We start from the raw sequence: 15,501 nt of genomic DNA on the forward strand, positions 1-15,501 counted from the left end.
GGAATTTATGTTAAGCAAAACCATAATAAAAGAGTAAATCGATTATTCAGACACAAGAAGATTCCTGAATTAATGTTATTTGAACAAATTTATTTTTTATGTCCTTGTGCAATGCTAGACAAGTTTCTCGAATCAGATTTTCCAGACATATTCACTAATTGGGCCCTTCTCATTGTCTGGATGCACTTTTTTTTCCTCAAAGCAGTTCAAGTGGGATGCAATAAGTCACAGCACTGGAAGTTGTTCATCGAATATATGAAGTTCAATTTAAAACATCTAAGTACTCTAATACGCTGTTTTATTGATATCCAAGTTTTCACTCAAACTGAAAGTCTAATTAACACACAAGAAAGGTCTAAAGCAGTTTTCAGGCTAGTCTGGTCCATACGTAAGTTTTAGAGATCTTTGAAAGCACATTAAAAATTGTTACTGGTTATCTTGCTGAGGTGGGAAATTTCTGATCATAGAAGTATAAAAGCAAGGTTATTGTAAGAATATTTACAATAATGCTGCTCATGTCTATTATCTTTATTCTATTTTTTTAATATAAGCTGCATATTAAACTTATTAAACAAAGTTTTAAATTCCATTGGTAAGACATGGTTAAGCAAATAGTATATAGTGGAGTCAGTCAGAAAGAAATGGGTGACTCTGAGGAGTAGGCTTCACTGCAGAAAGAGTGACCAAGGAGGCTCAATGCCATGGGAGATCTCTCCCAGTCATGTGGATGACAGCCTGTCAGCATGACAGCCAGTGGGTAAGACAAGCTCTTTTGTGGGAATATTACCTTTCTATTTTAAAGCTCAGAAAGAAGTAGCTATTTCTAAGCAAGTTACAGAACTTAACTAGATCTAGGAAATGAAACATCAACTTACTTTAAAAGTGAGTTATCCAACAAAACAAGTTAAAGGCTGTGGCAGTATTTGTGTTCTGAAAGATTTTAGTGCCAGCACTCAATGTTCTAAGGCTACAGACCTTTTAAAGGATGAAACAAAAGGGATAAATGTCAAAACTTAGTTAGAGGCAATAATACCTCTGCGTCTCTACAGACCGTAGCAGTCTACATCAAAATCAAGAATTTATAAAAATAACTTAATTAGTTATGTATTTCAAAAGAAAGACAAAGTACCCTTTTATTTTCAGAATACTATACAGAAGCTCATTCTAATGAGAGCATTTTCCATGTGAGAGATTAAAACATAACAGTTAAATATGGTAGTTTCCAAATTAATACAAAAACCTTAGTTTCCTCTTGCAGTTCAGTCTCATTAAAATCCTTTAACAGATCTATAAATTAAAAAATCATTGTGGTGCATTCTTATTATACACATACCTTTGCAAAAATAGCATTAAATTCCTATTTTGTGTACAGAGAAAGGAAATAAATTAACTGTTGGGTAGTATCGCTGCAACATAAGCAGTATGAATGGTGCTGGAGCATAATTAGGTTTGCATAAACTCTCTCCTCCAAACACACATACACTATGCTATTTAGGGCTAGTTTTTTAAAACCCTAATTAAACAGTCAGAAAACCCCTGGAAAAGTAACAAAATAACCAGACCCTTAAAAGTCATGGGGAGAAAGCAAACAAACAATCCCCTGGTTGATCGTTCAGGTTTCTTAATGAATTCTGGTAATTCCAGTAAGTTACAGGAACCAGCGAGGACTCGAGCCACCAGCTCTGTTCCTTTCGAACGTTAACAACTATATTATGCTTCTAAAAAACAAATCACTGCCAAGGAGTTGCTCGGCTTACTGAAATACGTTTTTCTCCCGTATGCATTCCTGTCAGCTAAATCTATAGCTAATAATTCCTTTCTGCCTGCTCGTTTATCCTTACTGAAACACAAGGAGAAATACAATTCCCAAAGCTCCTGCTAACCCCATTTGCCAGCCTTGAAAGGATTTTCAGGGGCTGGGAGTTTATAGTCGGGCTACAGCGTGGCATCCATACAACAGGGCACAATCTCCATCCTCACCGTCTCCTGTAACGATGGCTCTAACTGGGCTGGTAGAGCCACCAGGTTTGCAGAGAACTGATAAACTCCAGCTTGCTCACAGCCCACCACACCAGCAAGCCAGAAAAAGCCACTAGACCAGCAACGCCCAGCTTTTCAGACTAAAAAACTAGCTTTGTTTAAAGAATGGGCAGCAGGTCACCTCTCCTCCAATATACTCATCCATCTCGACTTGCTCCTGTCACGCCACTCATGCAGGATGAAGCAGGTGGAAATTATTCACGGTTTCCTGCTGGGGATTCCCTCGGCAAATGTAACGGCAGATTAGCCAGCTCATGAGTTGTCTTCCCTGCGGTTCCCGAGGCCGAGGAGCACAGCTAGTGGACACTGCCAAAATATGCCCAGTGTCAGCTTACCGCTCTTGAGGGAGACTTCCTAATTGCCATAAATTAGCTGCTATTACCTGGTGTACAACAGAGAATCATGGAACTTTGACACACTGGCTCTCATTTTGCCCTCGCCTAGACACTGCAGAGGACAGCTGGACTTTGCCAGGGGTCCTTCAACAGCTGGCCAAGCGTGCAAATAACCCCCTCCTTGCGCTGGGTAGAGCCAGCCAGGCCACAGGAACAAGGGACAAAAGACCAGGATCACAGACACTTTATCACCCGTGCTCTGAATCATCTCACTGCTGCGGCACTGATAGACCTTGCACCACTGCCTATCTGAATTTAATCTGCATTTTCTGCCACAGGCTCCCTCAGGCCACAGCCTTGGTCAGCCACCTTTAACAGTGTTGTACACATCCGAAAAGGCAACTGAAATCAAATAAAAAGGCAATTTCAGCCCTGAGATGCTCAAGCACTCACTGAGGTGCAGCTCCTATTTACACTTAGGCTGAATTGGATTAGCTCGGGAGCTGTGCAAGTATAATCCAGCACAGCATCAGATATGTCTTGCATAATTTTAAGGCAAATGTGTCTTTGTGGATTGGAGAAATGTAGGCGATCGAGTCTATCACTTTGGTATGGGCTTCGCTGCAGCTCCTGCAAGTCTACAGAAAATCATTGTTTCTACCCTCCTAATCCGAAGAGGCTAACATTTGCAGGTTCCTATTGCTTACTCTGTATATAGAGAAATCTGCTTTCCCAAGGACCATGGCCTAGGAGCTCTGGTCAATTTGAAGCAGTGGGTAGCCCTTCTGGAAAAAAAACTGCTTAGTTAGTGGGCTTCGCTCTATAGTTCAGACACTCAGACCGTCAGCTCCTTTCTCCTGTGTTTGTAGAAATATTTCTCCAGGAATCATTTAAAACAAAAAAACCAAAACAACAACCAAAACCAAAACAAAACAAAAACCAAAACCCAAAACCAAACAAACAAACACACACACCCCCACTAAAACAAAACCAAAAAGCCACGCAGGAAATACTAAGTAAGTGAAAGACAATTTGGGAATTGCATTTGCATGATGCACAGGGACACTGGAGATTTTTGGTTTGTGCTTTGTTAGCTGCTCACCAGCCAAACAATGCCCGTCCCCAAGAAAAAAACAAACCAAACAAGTAAAGGCCAAAATCAGAGGACAGTATGGCATTAAGGCTTTTTTTAATCTCTTTGGCTGGTTTCAGAAATAAAAGTGGTTACTTCTCAGGACACACAAGAACATCAGGTAGATATTTTCAGGGATATTTTCCAATCTACTTCTTTCACCTACCTGCAGGCACAGAAGTAACTAACGCTTGAGAGGGGACCCACAGCTAGATTTTCCACCTGCATCAAGTGGCCATAAACCACCACAGCAAGAATCTGCTGCTGCCCTTCCTCCCACCAGAAGCAGCCTGTACGCAGTGTCATTTCCCAACGAGCCTAACCTACACCTAATCCTTTGAATAAAAAAATTCCAGGTCTTAAAAAGTGGAAATTAAGCATGGGAGCCACCTTTTCTTAGTCTTTCCTAGATGGAGACTCAATGGCTACCCAAGAAAAATCAGAGAAAAGTCATGAAGAGCTGATGGTGGTGAAGCTATTCCGGTCTCATCGCCTGACTAACTGAAAGGGGCTATGGACACATTTTCAAGTTTTTATATAAATATGTAATTACGGCATAAAGCTGGTATTGATTTCTTATAATAATTCTGAATGCACTGTACTGTGACTTTAAATAGCATAGAAATACATACTACTATAATATAGAATACAAATAAGTAATTCCTATGACAGAAGAGCCTATGTATTTGGGAAACAAATGCAAAAGTAGCGAAAAACTTCGCTTTCCTAAATTAACACTGATTTTCAGATTTTTATACTGAACATTTTGCTCAATGTGTTTGAATAATATTAGGGTTTTGATATCTGCTTTAGAGTAGGATTATCAAGTGTCTAATAAAGCACTGTGTTCATCTCTTTTGTCTTCTGGGCGAAGACTCTTATTACAGGGTAGCATCTTTTTGTTTTAATGCTGCTCTGCAGTGGATTGCCAGCTCATTAATTTTTCTGCTATAACACCCAAATCCCTTTGCTGATCAGTGTGCTGGATGATTGTTTCCCTGCTCCCAGACTAATTTTTTACATTGGACTGCATTTACCATCTGGTAGATAAATCACCCAGAACACTCAAATTCGGAGTCTGGTTCCAGTGATCCTCTTTGTTTGCTCAGCCAGCAGCACAAATACAATTGCAAATGCGGAAGGTGTGTTCTCTCACCTGGATAACACTTCTATATTATAGACAGAGGTTTTAACAAAGAGCATCAAGATAATGATAAACATCTTCTCACTTCAAAAAAATAAAATTAGGCAGCTGTTCTCTGTTTTCTAGTCAAAATTTTTGTTTCATCCCCTAGTTTCTGAGTGAGAAAGTATTTTTTACAGCTCAGAACCAATTTTGTGTATTTCAAACACACATAACTATTTTTGCAAAGACATTCTTTGTAGGCACAAACATCCATGCAAGCAAAGAAACAGACATGTTTGCAGTTAACCAGAAGAAATATAATGAAATAAATTGCCTTCCTAAACCATGCTTTATATGACAAAAAAATTCTATACCCTCAACATGAGGCTGCCTATTTCATTTTATTTTCAGTTTTATAACCTTGAAATGGTACTTCCATAAAATTATACTTCCAGTCAAGACAGAGGAAAAGGAACTCTGCCTCACAGAATTGTCTAGGTAAACTTCTGTGAGAAACGGAGGATGTAGGAAAAGCTGCTTAATGGATATGGTGCTGTAGGAAACTAACTCTTCATCTGCACATGGTGATATTGCTTGGGGCAGGGGTGGGGCCTCTTTCTTTAGCCTTTTTAAGGATTTTCTGCTGCACTCCTCTGCCCCGGAGAACTCATTTGGCACAACACACTGACCTCTGTCTCTTCCAGAGGGATCTGATAAAGGGAGCACACAATCAGAGTCAATACTAATTAGCAAAATGTAAACATTTAATTAGATCAATGCTTCCCTGAATTTTAGAGCAACAAACAGCTCTAATGTGGCTCTACCCAGCCACAATTTTTTAACAAACTTTCTATGGAAATACTTGTTGCAAACACTGTTTGAACTGTCTCCATCAACCAGGTGAAGACTTTATATCTTGGTTTTGCGTTTTATGGACACCCTTTAGGATTAAAACTTACATTTTCAAATGCACTCATTTTGAATTCATAGACTATTTCAGGCATTTTCTGCATATGCACTGAGACCATTACCTAGCCCACATCTCAAGCTTTTATGCTGCTTTTGATAAGATTCTCATTTGATTTAAAATTTTATACGAAATTTAGCAACTTCTGCAAATGATGCTTATGTCATCACTCACTCTTTGTAGTCATATGAGAAACAGAATAGGAGAGCAAGTATAACCCTTCTAAGGTACAACAAACTCCTCTGGTGTGCTTCAGGTTTAAGCAACAGTGCACTTTCTCACCCACTGCTGAAATACGTGCGTTTATAGAACATTTTATGTAGACAAACACAAGTACATGTGGCAGAATGCTTTCATTGGCAGCTGTGTGTTTCTTCTTCTGTCATCATACGCAGTGCTCACATGAGTTAGTAACTAAGACCAGTTAAGCACTTAAAGTAGGTTTTTTGGTCAGCAGTAGGTGAACACCGAAATGTGTCAGACTCCTAAAGCTGCATGGAATTGTGCCACCCTGGGAAATAACTAGGGTTGGATCTGGGGAGAAGAAACTGGAGCTTAAAGCTGAGCATTTCATGCTTATTTTGAACACACTATGGTGATCAAGGACAGATGAACTGGAGTTTGCATAGATTCAGCTCTCTGGCTCGCCTGGCTGCCCCCATTCACCCCATCTGCTTTCACATTGATCCTGTGATGTTGGTGTGAGGCAGATGAGATGCCCTTGGGCCTTTCCTTGAGGAACCAGGCTGCTGCCTGCCAGCAAGCCAGGTAGCTAGAATAAGGCTGCCTACAGAGGCTTTGCAGCAAGGTAGAGCCAGATTTCAGGAAGCTTTTGCCTCCAGACCAGAACTGAGAAGAACCATTTCATGCCTTGAACATCCTTTTGTCTGTTTGTCAAGAATATCTTACCTGTCCTCTTCTTCCTCATCTGCTCCCCACGGGATGCTCTATGCATCTCAGGAAAGCTGAGAGTTTTGCATCTATTTAAGACACACGGGAGCACTGCAAGGTCTCAGCCTGGTAGAAACAGGCTAGGGGAGGAGCTGGCAGCTACTGAGAGAAGCCAGGTCCCTTCAGAAAAATTACTGACAGTTCTGTCTTATTCCTGACTTTCTCCTCTTTCATTTTCACATGTTTTCCTGCTGGTCTTAATTAACACTATTTTTGAAGTGTGGATGAGGATCCTGCCAGCTTGAGCATGGTTATATAATGTGGGTGTTCAAGACTGTAATTGCAACTAAATTTATTTTTATAATACTAAGTCAAAAGAGAGGTTATTACAAGGATTTAATTTTATTTTGAACCAGATCCTTTAAACACTCTTGCTGTAACACATAATCTATTATCAGAAAAGTCCTATCTTTTCAGTCCCTAGAAACTGTCTACTATAATGAGAATTTAAATTATCCTAAAATAAATCACTATTTGCTAGTCAAACACCATCTCCTCACAAACTACACTATGACCGATGAGGCAGTTTTAGAGCAACTTGAAAAAACTCAACATTTACATCTGTGTAACATTAAATTGCTCTCTGAAACGGAGATATTCACATTAGCAACATATACACAAATGCATGCACAGCCTGGTCAGTCTCCCATCCCACACCAAGCCAGGTCTAGAGATGAAACTGAGTAGCAAGAACAGAAGTCTTCCAAGTACTCTTCTAGCAAAATGCTCCACTGGCAACTTGCTCACAACTCCAAAAAAGAAGACAAAGGTTCCCTGGTAAGAATCTTGAAGATAAAAAAAAAAATACCTAATATTTTTACTTTTTAAAAACAAACAAACAAACAAATTGAAGAGTGTATGACCCATAAATCCCAAATATTTTAAAAAACTAATGGCACCACTGTATATCTACTTAATAATACAAGAGGTAATAATTTCACTGTCTGATTCCCATGAAACCATCAGTGAACTAAACTAGAACTAAAGATACATTGTTGCTGTTCATCAAGACAAAGAGACAGATTTAAGGTCCTCCAGAAAACTTTATTTTCATTGGATCAAAATTTTGACGCTGAACTTACTCCTAACCAGAATTTGTCTGTATCTTCTTATCCTTTCCTGCAAGAAAAGTATCACACACAGACTCATTTTGCCAAGAAATGATTTCATAAAATAAAATTTACTATGGATTGATTTAGTCAAGCAAGCCCTTCCCTACTTATTCAAGAGTTCCACAAAATAACTCCACTCTCTCACACTCTCTCTTTTTCTTCCCTTATTTCTCTAAACTGTTAGAATTTCAAGATGAGCTGAGAATAAACTACAGCAAATAGATGGGAATATTTAGTTTACAGGATGCTATTTAATTATAATTTTCTTATCATTTAAAACTATTCTTGGGATGGAACGATTTTTTAAAGAACAATTTATAAAGAACTTCCTTGGTCTTCAGCTCTAGTGAATACAGACTGCTTAGAAAAAGACAGGTTTTCACCTCAAAAATGCCAACACGTCCTCTATCTCCACTTCTGTTCCACAGCATCTATACGGACTTATCAAGGAGGATAAGTAGTAGTCTAGAATCAGAAAAATACATCTTACATTTAACATCCCGGGTGCTCAAGGCTTTTTCTTCCCCAAATGATGCAGGTACTGTTACTCTGGGAACTGCTGCCACTACCTGCTTTGTGGACACTAGCCAAAGTCTGACTACAAGCTGGAAAAGTCACAGGCACTTCCCGCTAACGAATCAATGGTGGAATGTGATCATCTCTTTACAGGAAAAGGGTGAATTGAGCCTCCTGTCAATATCTGTGGGATTCCCTGCCTTCATACTACTCTACTCAAAGATTTTGATCACAGCTTCTTTTTTTTTTTCCAAGTCCAAGTAAATATTAAGTCTCCCCTTTATCCAGTCCACTGTCAACTCCAGAAGAAAACCAGCAGACTGCAAGTACAAAATACTTATCTCTACATTTATAACAAAAAAGGGCCAGACCACTTTTAATAAAGACACTTCTTGTTCTCCCAGTAACAGGATTTGTCAGAGAGATCTTGGTACAGAAAGAATGTTTTCTTGGCAATGTTTTCTACAACAAACATAACTCTTCTTTTCCTCTTTTCAGAAAAAGGTAAAGAAATTTGATACAATGCAGTCCCTTCAGTCAAGCCTTAAATGCTTCATCATATTACTGGTTCCAACTAGTGACAATGATGGAGTGACACCTGTTACAAGATTATTTTCTGCTATTCTGACAATTTCAATTCTACTCAATTACCTTTTGGCTCTTTAATCAGCATAAGAACCTGTACTGCAAGGACATTCCATGTCACACTAAAGGGAAACAAAGACGTGCAGGTTACTGTCTGAGTTTTAATTTTACTTTTTAATCATTGTTTTTACTTTTTACCTATAATTGATTTATACTCATGCCTCACACCAGTTTCTCAAAGTGATATGTAACCTGACTAAGTCTAGATCATTTACTTTAGAAGTTTGGTTGGCACAAACACATATCACAGTTTATCTGGCTTGCCTGTTTTAACTAATTTACAGGAATGTAAGTCATAGCATCTTAGATAAAATAACCAATTACTCTAATCCTGTATACTCCCATCAAATTTATGTATGCAAACATAAAAAAAGATGAGCCTGTACCTTTCTTCCATCCCCTGCTTTTACACGCCCGATAACATGACTTCATATCTTTAGCCCAAATTGGTTTGGCCTTGCGTAACTTAGAATGGTATATAAAAAAACCAACCCTTGCCCACTTAATCTTCACAAAACCCACAAAGGGTACGTCTGTTCCAGCTGATAAGCACGGATGAAAGCCAGTCTTGAGGCCACACCTCATTCTGCTTCAGAGTCCCCACTGAGCTCAGGCAAAAAACAAGGCTAAGCTTCAGAGGCAGGAATTGCCCGAGGTTTGCATTCTCCCAAATCTGTGTTCGCATCTGCCACATGGATTGGGCACCAGCAGGACTAGTGCTCCACTCTTTGCCATCACAGTGGGGATGGTCTAGACTCAAGCTTCAGACAACACGCAAGCCTAGAGTGAGAAAGAGTCCATAAAACTCGTTTTGGCCAACCCACTCATAAACCTGACTTCACGTCACAGCATAGAGGTACCAGATGGGAATAGATTTAGACCTCTTCTTATGCCATGAAAAAAAGTGAAATTTTCAGCTACAACCGCTCACACCTAATAGGTAACACGCCTTAAAGTAGTGACAGTTCATCCTGGTTTGAATTGGCCAATAAATACAAACAGCGTTTTTGAACGTGTGTCTCGTCCGCAGTGCTGATATACCTTAGATGAGAGATATAGGCTGATATTTCTTAGAGAAAGAAACCCTCGCAAAGGTGACTGACTAATCATCTCCCTAGGAAACTGTTTCTTTAGGCATTTACAGCTTATGCCCCAAATGTTGTGTTTCTAACCCAGTCACATTCTTGATAATTTAGGGTTTTAGCACTTTTTAAATTCTCATTGTCTCGTTCATCACTGTCAAATCCTTTTGGAAGGAAGCACAGTTAGCAAAAGCAACGGCAACATTTGAGCAGACAAGGTTTCTTGCAAGGTAAAGTATTCCAAGTACTCCCCTGATTCGGTTTGGCCCCCGTGACTTAAGATTTTGCCATTTCCCACCATTCCCACAAGCTGTCAAGCACTAAAGAAAAGCACAGCACTGGTAGCCTGCACACAGAACGCACAAGATACGTTCTTGATTTCTAGCCCTTGATTCTAGCAGGTATGAATACATTACATATACCACACGACAGTGCCACGCAGACGTGATTTGAGTAGATGATTTTTTTTTTTGTTGAAATACGCATGCTATGTCTGTTCTGCTAGCACTGGTATCTAACAATAGTAAGCTTGGGGTTCCCTGCCACAGGGACTGAAGAACAGACTTGATGGCATCTAACTAAGTAACGGAAACAAAAAGTCCCTAATCAAACGGTATCCATTGCACGTGAATGATACTGGAGAACGTTTTGCAAACTCTGAATGAGATCACGTTCATCAGTGGTGGATTTGTTAATCTTAACAAAGATTAAATTTAAAAAAGGATATTTTTTTCTATGATACCACATGTATCTCAACAACAGTGACAACAGCCATACTGCAAATGCACTCTTCAGTTGTCTGCAGTAATCAACAAACAATGTGATTTTTCTCTTCTGTTGTTAGAATACACAGAATTACGGTCACACTCCTGCATGTTCCTGCCTTTTCTACTTTTAAACTGAATCTCCTATTGCTCATCTCATCTTCTGTGCCCTTCTAAACTCTTCTTCCTCTAATACTCTGTTCACACAACGGAAAAAGGCATGCTTTGAAAACAAAAGCATATGGTATGGTCAGTTTTTAACCCTCTGTGAGTTGCTCCCAGTCTCAGCTGTGCATCTTTTCTCACACTGCTTCCTTACTCCTTTCTGCTCGTGTACCACTCAACACTTTCCACTCCCATCCCTCTTCAGGACCCGCTCTTGTTGTCCAGCCTTTGGATGCTTTTGTCCCACTGGTGATGTCTCCCCTCCCCTTCTCATCCTACCACAGTTTGAACTATCAAAACACATGAGTTTTATTCGTGTTTGTTGTACTCCTGTTTGCACCGGTTTGCTTCACACCTCGCTTTTCTTCTGCTTCCACATTCTCTGTTTGCCTAATTTACTCTAGGAGTTATTTCAGGGCAGAAACCATTTCTCTAAAGCATGTTGAAAATTAAGATTATATATATATGGTGAAGGACAGCTTTACCACAGCTTTCTCTGCTGTTCTGTCTGAATACTTACAAACCTTTTGACAGCCTATGCTTCTGCGCTCAAACAGCCCATCGTACACTCAGATACCACCCTATCACAGGGTGGATTCTTTCCTTTGTCTTCCATTCCCTTTCCTCTTCCTAATCAGTAATTTTATCTACTTTTATTTACAGACTATTTCAGGCATGTTATGACTGTGTATAAAAAAAAAAAAAAACAAACCCCAACATTCATCAGAAGAGGAATTCTGTGAAAGAGAAGGTGTCCTTACTTTTCCCTTGACCTCATTATATCCTCAGTAAGCTATCTGGAAACAATTTTATCTTTACTCACTTCACTCAATGAGAATTTAAGAAACCAGGGGCAACATATGGCCTATGAGACTCCTAGGAGGTGTGTGAAATCATCCCAAACAAGCATATTTTATCGCATGAAGGAGTAGCAAGCTGAAACCCTTACCATCAGAAACACATCTCTGTTAATCAAAATCCCAGGTGCACAAATCCAAACCAATGCACTGAGCAATCTCTCTCATTAAGTCTGTGTACTTCTCAACGAAGCCCTCAGCAACTCACACAGATGATTCAACAGGACTGTAACTGAAACTGTAGCTGTCCACACTCTGTGTGTGTCTCTGGAGAGCATCAGTTGATTAGAAGCTCATGAACTAACTAGATTTTGTACTTACCTTTACATTCAGAATGCTTAATAACCCCCTGTAGTTGACAGCCTTTATTAAGGACACGACTATGTTATAGCCTGAGCAGAGAAGAAAGCATCATCCCACTCCACTCACAGTCAGTGAGTCCGAGAAATGCTACAGAAGATGAATACAGGTAGTGCAGAGAATAATATAAAACCTCTAAGAGATCAACTCTAACAGTCTGTTTTCCAGAAAGAAACATCAGCTTGGTTTTTACCTCATTCTGGGTAAAATAGGGCTATTTCATTCTCCTAGCCCAGCATAGCCTGAATTGGCAGATGAACAAACACATACAGGACCACATAGTCAATTAACTCCAGATACATCTTAACTCTCTGTTTCCTGCTCTAATCACTTGATTACATGCTCTTCCCTTGGATAGTGATGATGCAATTAGATCATAATATAATAAAAGACTGAACCACAATGCCTGGATTGAAGAGGGTGGAATCAAGGCTGAAAAGGCTATCTTAATTTTCCTGTTATCTACCTGCGTGCTCCACCTTGCAATGTCCTTCTGCTACAGCAAACTCTTTCTTAAACAGCATACTCCAAAGAAATAAAGGAAAGGAGTTCAGCATTTCCTAATTTAAGAAAATATAAAGGCAGCTACATAATCTTGTGATGGTAACATGTTACAAGCCCAGGAATCCTCTCAAAAAATGTAAGAAACATTTCCAGGGCAGTAGGTCAAGCTGATACAAATACTAAAGTGACCAAATAACAAGAGAAGAGAAGGATTTTGCTTCTTTGCGTACAGTAATTTAGGGACTCCAAATGTCTGAAGAAAAAGTAGTAATAGTGTTCTTAAGTTTAACTTTCAGTGTAAATACACAGTAGCAGTCCCCTAAGAAACATGCTAACACCACTGTCTGGCCTCATGAGTAAATAATAAGAAACTCATCTTTTGCAGGGAGTAGTTTATCCAGTAAAAGTTAATGAAGCTACACAGAAGCAAGCGAGGGGAAAATCTGTCCCAGATATTATGTGTTGATACTAGTTCTGTCAAAATTAATGTTGAGAACTGAAACGCTGCAGTTCTGCATGAAACTGTTAACACAGACCAGAATCTGACTGCTACGTTTTTAAATTAAGTTTTCCTTCCGTACCTTTTGTAGTTAAACTAAGAACAATGCCTGCTATACACACATACATAGCTCATATATTTGTTTTCGCCTATTTTTAGTAGAATCATTCTGAATGTTTTCACTACAGCATACGGTTTTCTAATTCCAGGTTGGAAAAGCGTCTTTCCCTGACAGTTTCTAAATAATGGTATCTGCGTGTTCCACAGTCTTAGAAACTTCCTTATCTATGTCATCAGCCTTCCATATTTAATCTCACTGATTTATGCACATGCCATGGTCTAATGACCCACATGTCTCCAATGGGTAAGCCGCTAACGCCACTGACACATTAACCTATTAACCTCTCTTGAAAAATAACCATGTTATTCATACAAATAGAACGGAAAAAGTCAGGCAGCAGTGAAACAGAAGCACTGTGGTATCACGGACTAACACGCTAGGTGTCTAAACTGGCTAAAATGAAGACCAAATGAGCATATGAAGAGTGAACAGCAGTTTTATTATATTGCAAAATCATTTTGCTACAGTTTGCTGGTCCGCGAGTTTGATAGCCTGCTTTACCAGCATTATCTGTATTATAAAATGTAATTGGGAGGAAGATCATTATTCCACCCACTCATTTCGTGAAAGCTCTTATACAGTTTGGGGAGCCTGTTCTGGGAAGTGCCGAGAGCTCCTTCCAATGTGGAAACTGCTGAAAACAATGGGAGCAGGCGGCTCCAGAGCACAGGGCAAAAACCTTCATCACCTTGGAGAAGGCACTTTCGTGCAACCTTTGCAGTGGAATAAACCCCATTTGAAAAAGCAGTAGGAGGCACACGCAGCAATTTTTCAGAGAAAAAAAAAAAAATCGCCTTTCCTAAATATTAGAAGGAAAGCCAGTCTTTCTAACAAACTGTAAACTTTATATCGTACGCGTTTACTTTTTTCTACTTTAAAAACACTATTTCAAGATACAAGAAAATGCGCTGCTGTCATGCCAAAGCTACACTTCTACATCAAAACTGCATGTACCAGCACACACTTAGGGATAGGATGGGTAGACATAATAAAGCATTCCCCTGTCACACAACCAAACCAGGCACAGCCCCTAAAAAGCCCATTCGGCGCAAACCACGGAGTATTTTGCCTTCTACATCTCCTCCACAGAGAACCTGACCCGACAAACGTGGGGAAGGACAGATGGAGAGGCTCCCCGGGCTCTGGAAGAGGAGGAAGAGGAGGAGAAAGAAAAAGAAGAAGAAAAGAGCCCGTGCAAGCGCCCTGGAGGGGCTGCGCTCCTGGGGTGGGATGTGGGATGTGATGCGGGGCGGGATGTGAGGTGGAAAGGGATGCGGGATGTGAGGTGGGATGGGATGAAGGGACGCGGGATGAGGGGATGAGGGGACGCGGGATGAGGGGATGAGGGGACGCGGGATGAGGGGATGAGGGGACGCGGGATGAGGGGATGAGGGGACGCGGGATGAGGGGATGAGGGGACGCGGGATGAGGGGATGAGGGGACGCGGGATGAGGGGACGCGGGATGAGGGGATGAGGGGACGCGGGATGAGGGGATGAAGGGACGCGGGATGAGGGGATGAAGGGACGCGGGATGAGGGGATGAAGGGACGCGGGATGAGGGGATGAAGGGACGCGGGATGAGGGGATGAAGGGACGCGGGATGAGGGGATGAAGGGACGCGGGATGAGGGGATGAGGGGACGCGGGATGAAGGGAGCGCACCTGCCGGGAAGGGACCGACAAAAGCCGGGAGACAGGGATCAACTCCTTCCCTTTCGGCTGCAGAGGGAGCTCCCCGCGGCCGGAGCGAGGGGCATCCCCCGGCGCTCGCGGGGCCGCTCCCCTTTGTTCGGCGGCCGGGGGGCAGCGCGGAGCCGCCCCGGCGTTACCTGAGCAGTTGTGGCCTTTGCCCTTGGCGCCGCCCTGGCAGTCGGGGGGCGGGTGGGAGGCGCGGGCGGCGGGCAGGGCGGCGAGGGCGAGCAGCAGCAGGGCCGAGGTGCGGCTCAGAGCCCGCAGCGGGCTCTCTCCCGGCATGGCGAGGGGCGGCGGCGGCGGCGGGGCGGGCCCAAGGCATCAACCGGAGCCCGCGGCGCCGCCCGGGCGGGACCCTCCGTTCTCCGCCGCGCCGGAGCGCGCCCTCAGCATCCCCGACCGCGGCCGCCGCCGCCTCCTCCTCCTCCTCTTTCTCCTCCTCCTTTCTCTCCTCTCGCTTCGGCCGCTCCTTTGTGCGCGGCGGCTCCGCCTGCAACAAAGGGAGCGGAGCCGGGGCGGCTGCTGCTGCCTCCGCCGCGCGGACGGGTGGGGGGAGGAGGAGGAGGAGGAGGGGGAGGAAGCGCACACGTGACCGCAGCCCCCTCCCCCGGGCCCAGAGAGGAGCTGGGGGGC

At 42.0% G+C, this 15,501-nt stretch overlaps 1 protein-coding gene across 1 annotated transcript in view; it reads right to left on the minus strand.

Annotated features, from left to right (window-relative positions):
- The window catches only part of TMEFF1 (transmembrane protein with EGF like and two follistatin like domains 1), a 123,651-nt gene extending 108,501 nt beyond the window's left edge, over nucleotides 1-15,150 (minus strand). Inside the window, exon 1 of the mRNA XM_069852988.1 lies at nucleotides 15,006-15,150. Within this exon, the coding sequence (XP_069709089.1) occupies nucleotides 15,006-15,150 (145 nt within the window). The remainder of the gene's footprint in view (nucleotides 1-15,005) is intronic.
- Between the last annotated feature and the right edge of the window lie 351 nt (nucleotides 15,151-15,501).

This window comes from Phaenicophaeus curvirostris, chromosome 3, assembly GCF_032191515.1.
Source record: "Phaenicophaeus curvirostris isolate KB17595 chromosome 3, BPBGC_Pcur_1.0, whole genome shotgun sequence".
NCBI classification, from domain to species: domain Eukaryota; kingdom Metazoa; phylum Chordata; class Aves; order Cuculiformes; family Cuculidae; genus Phaenicophaeus; species Phaenicophaeus curvirostris.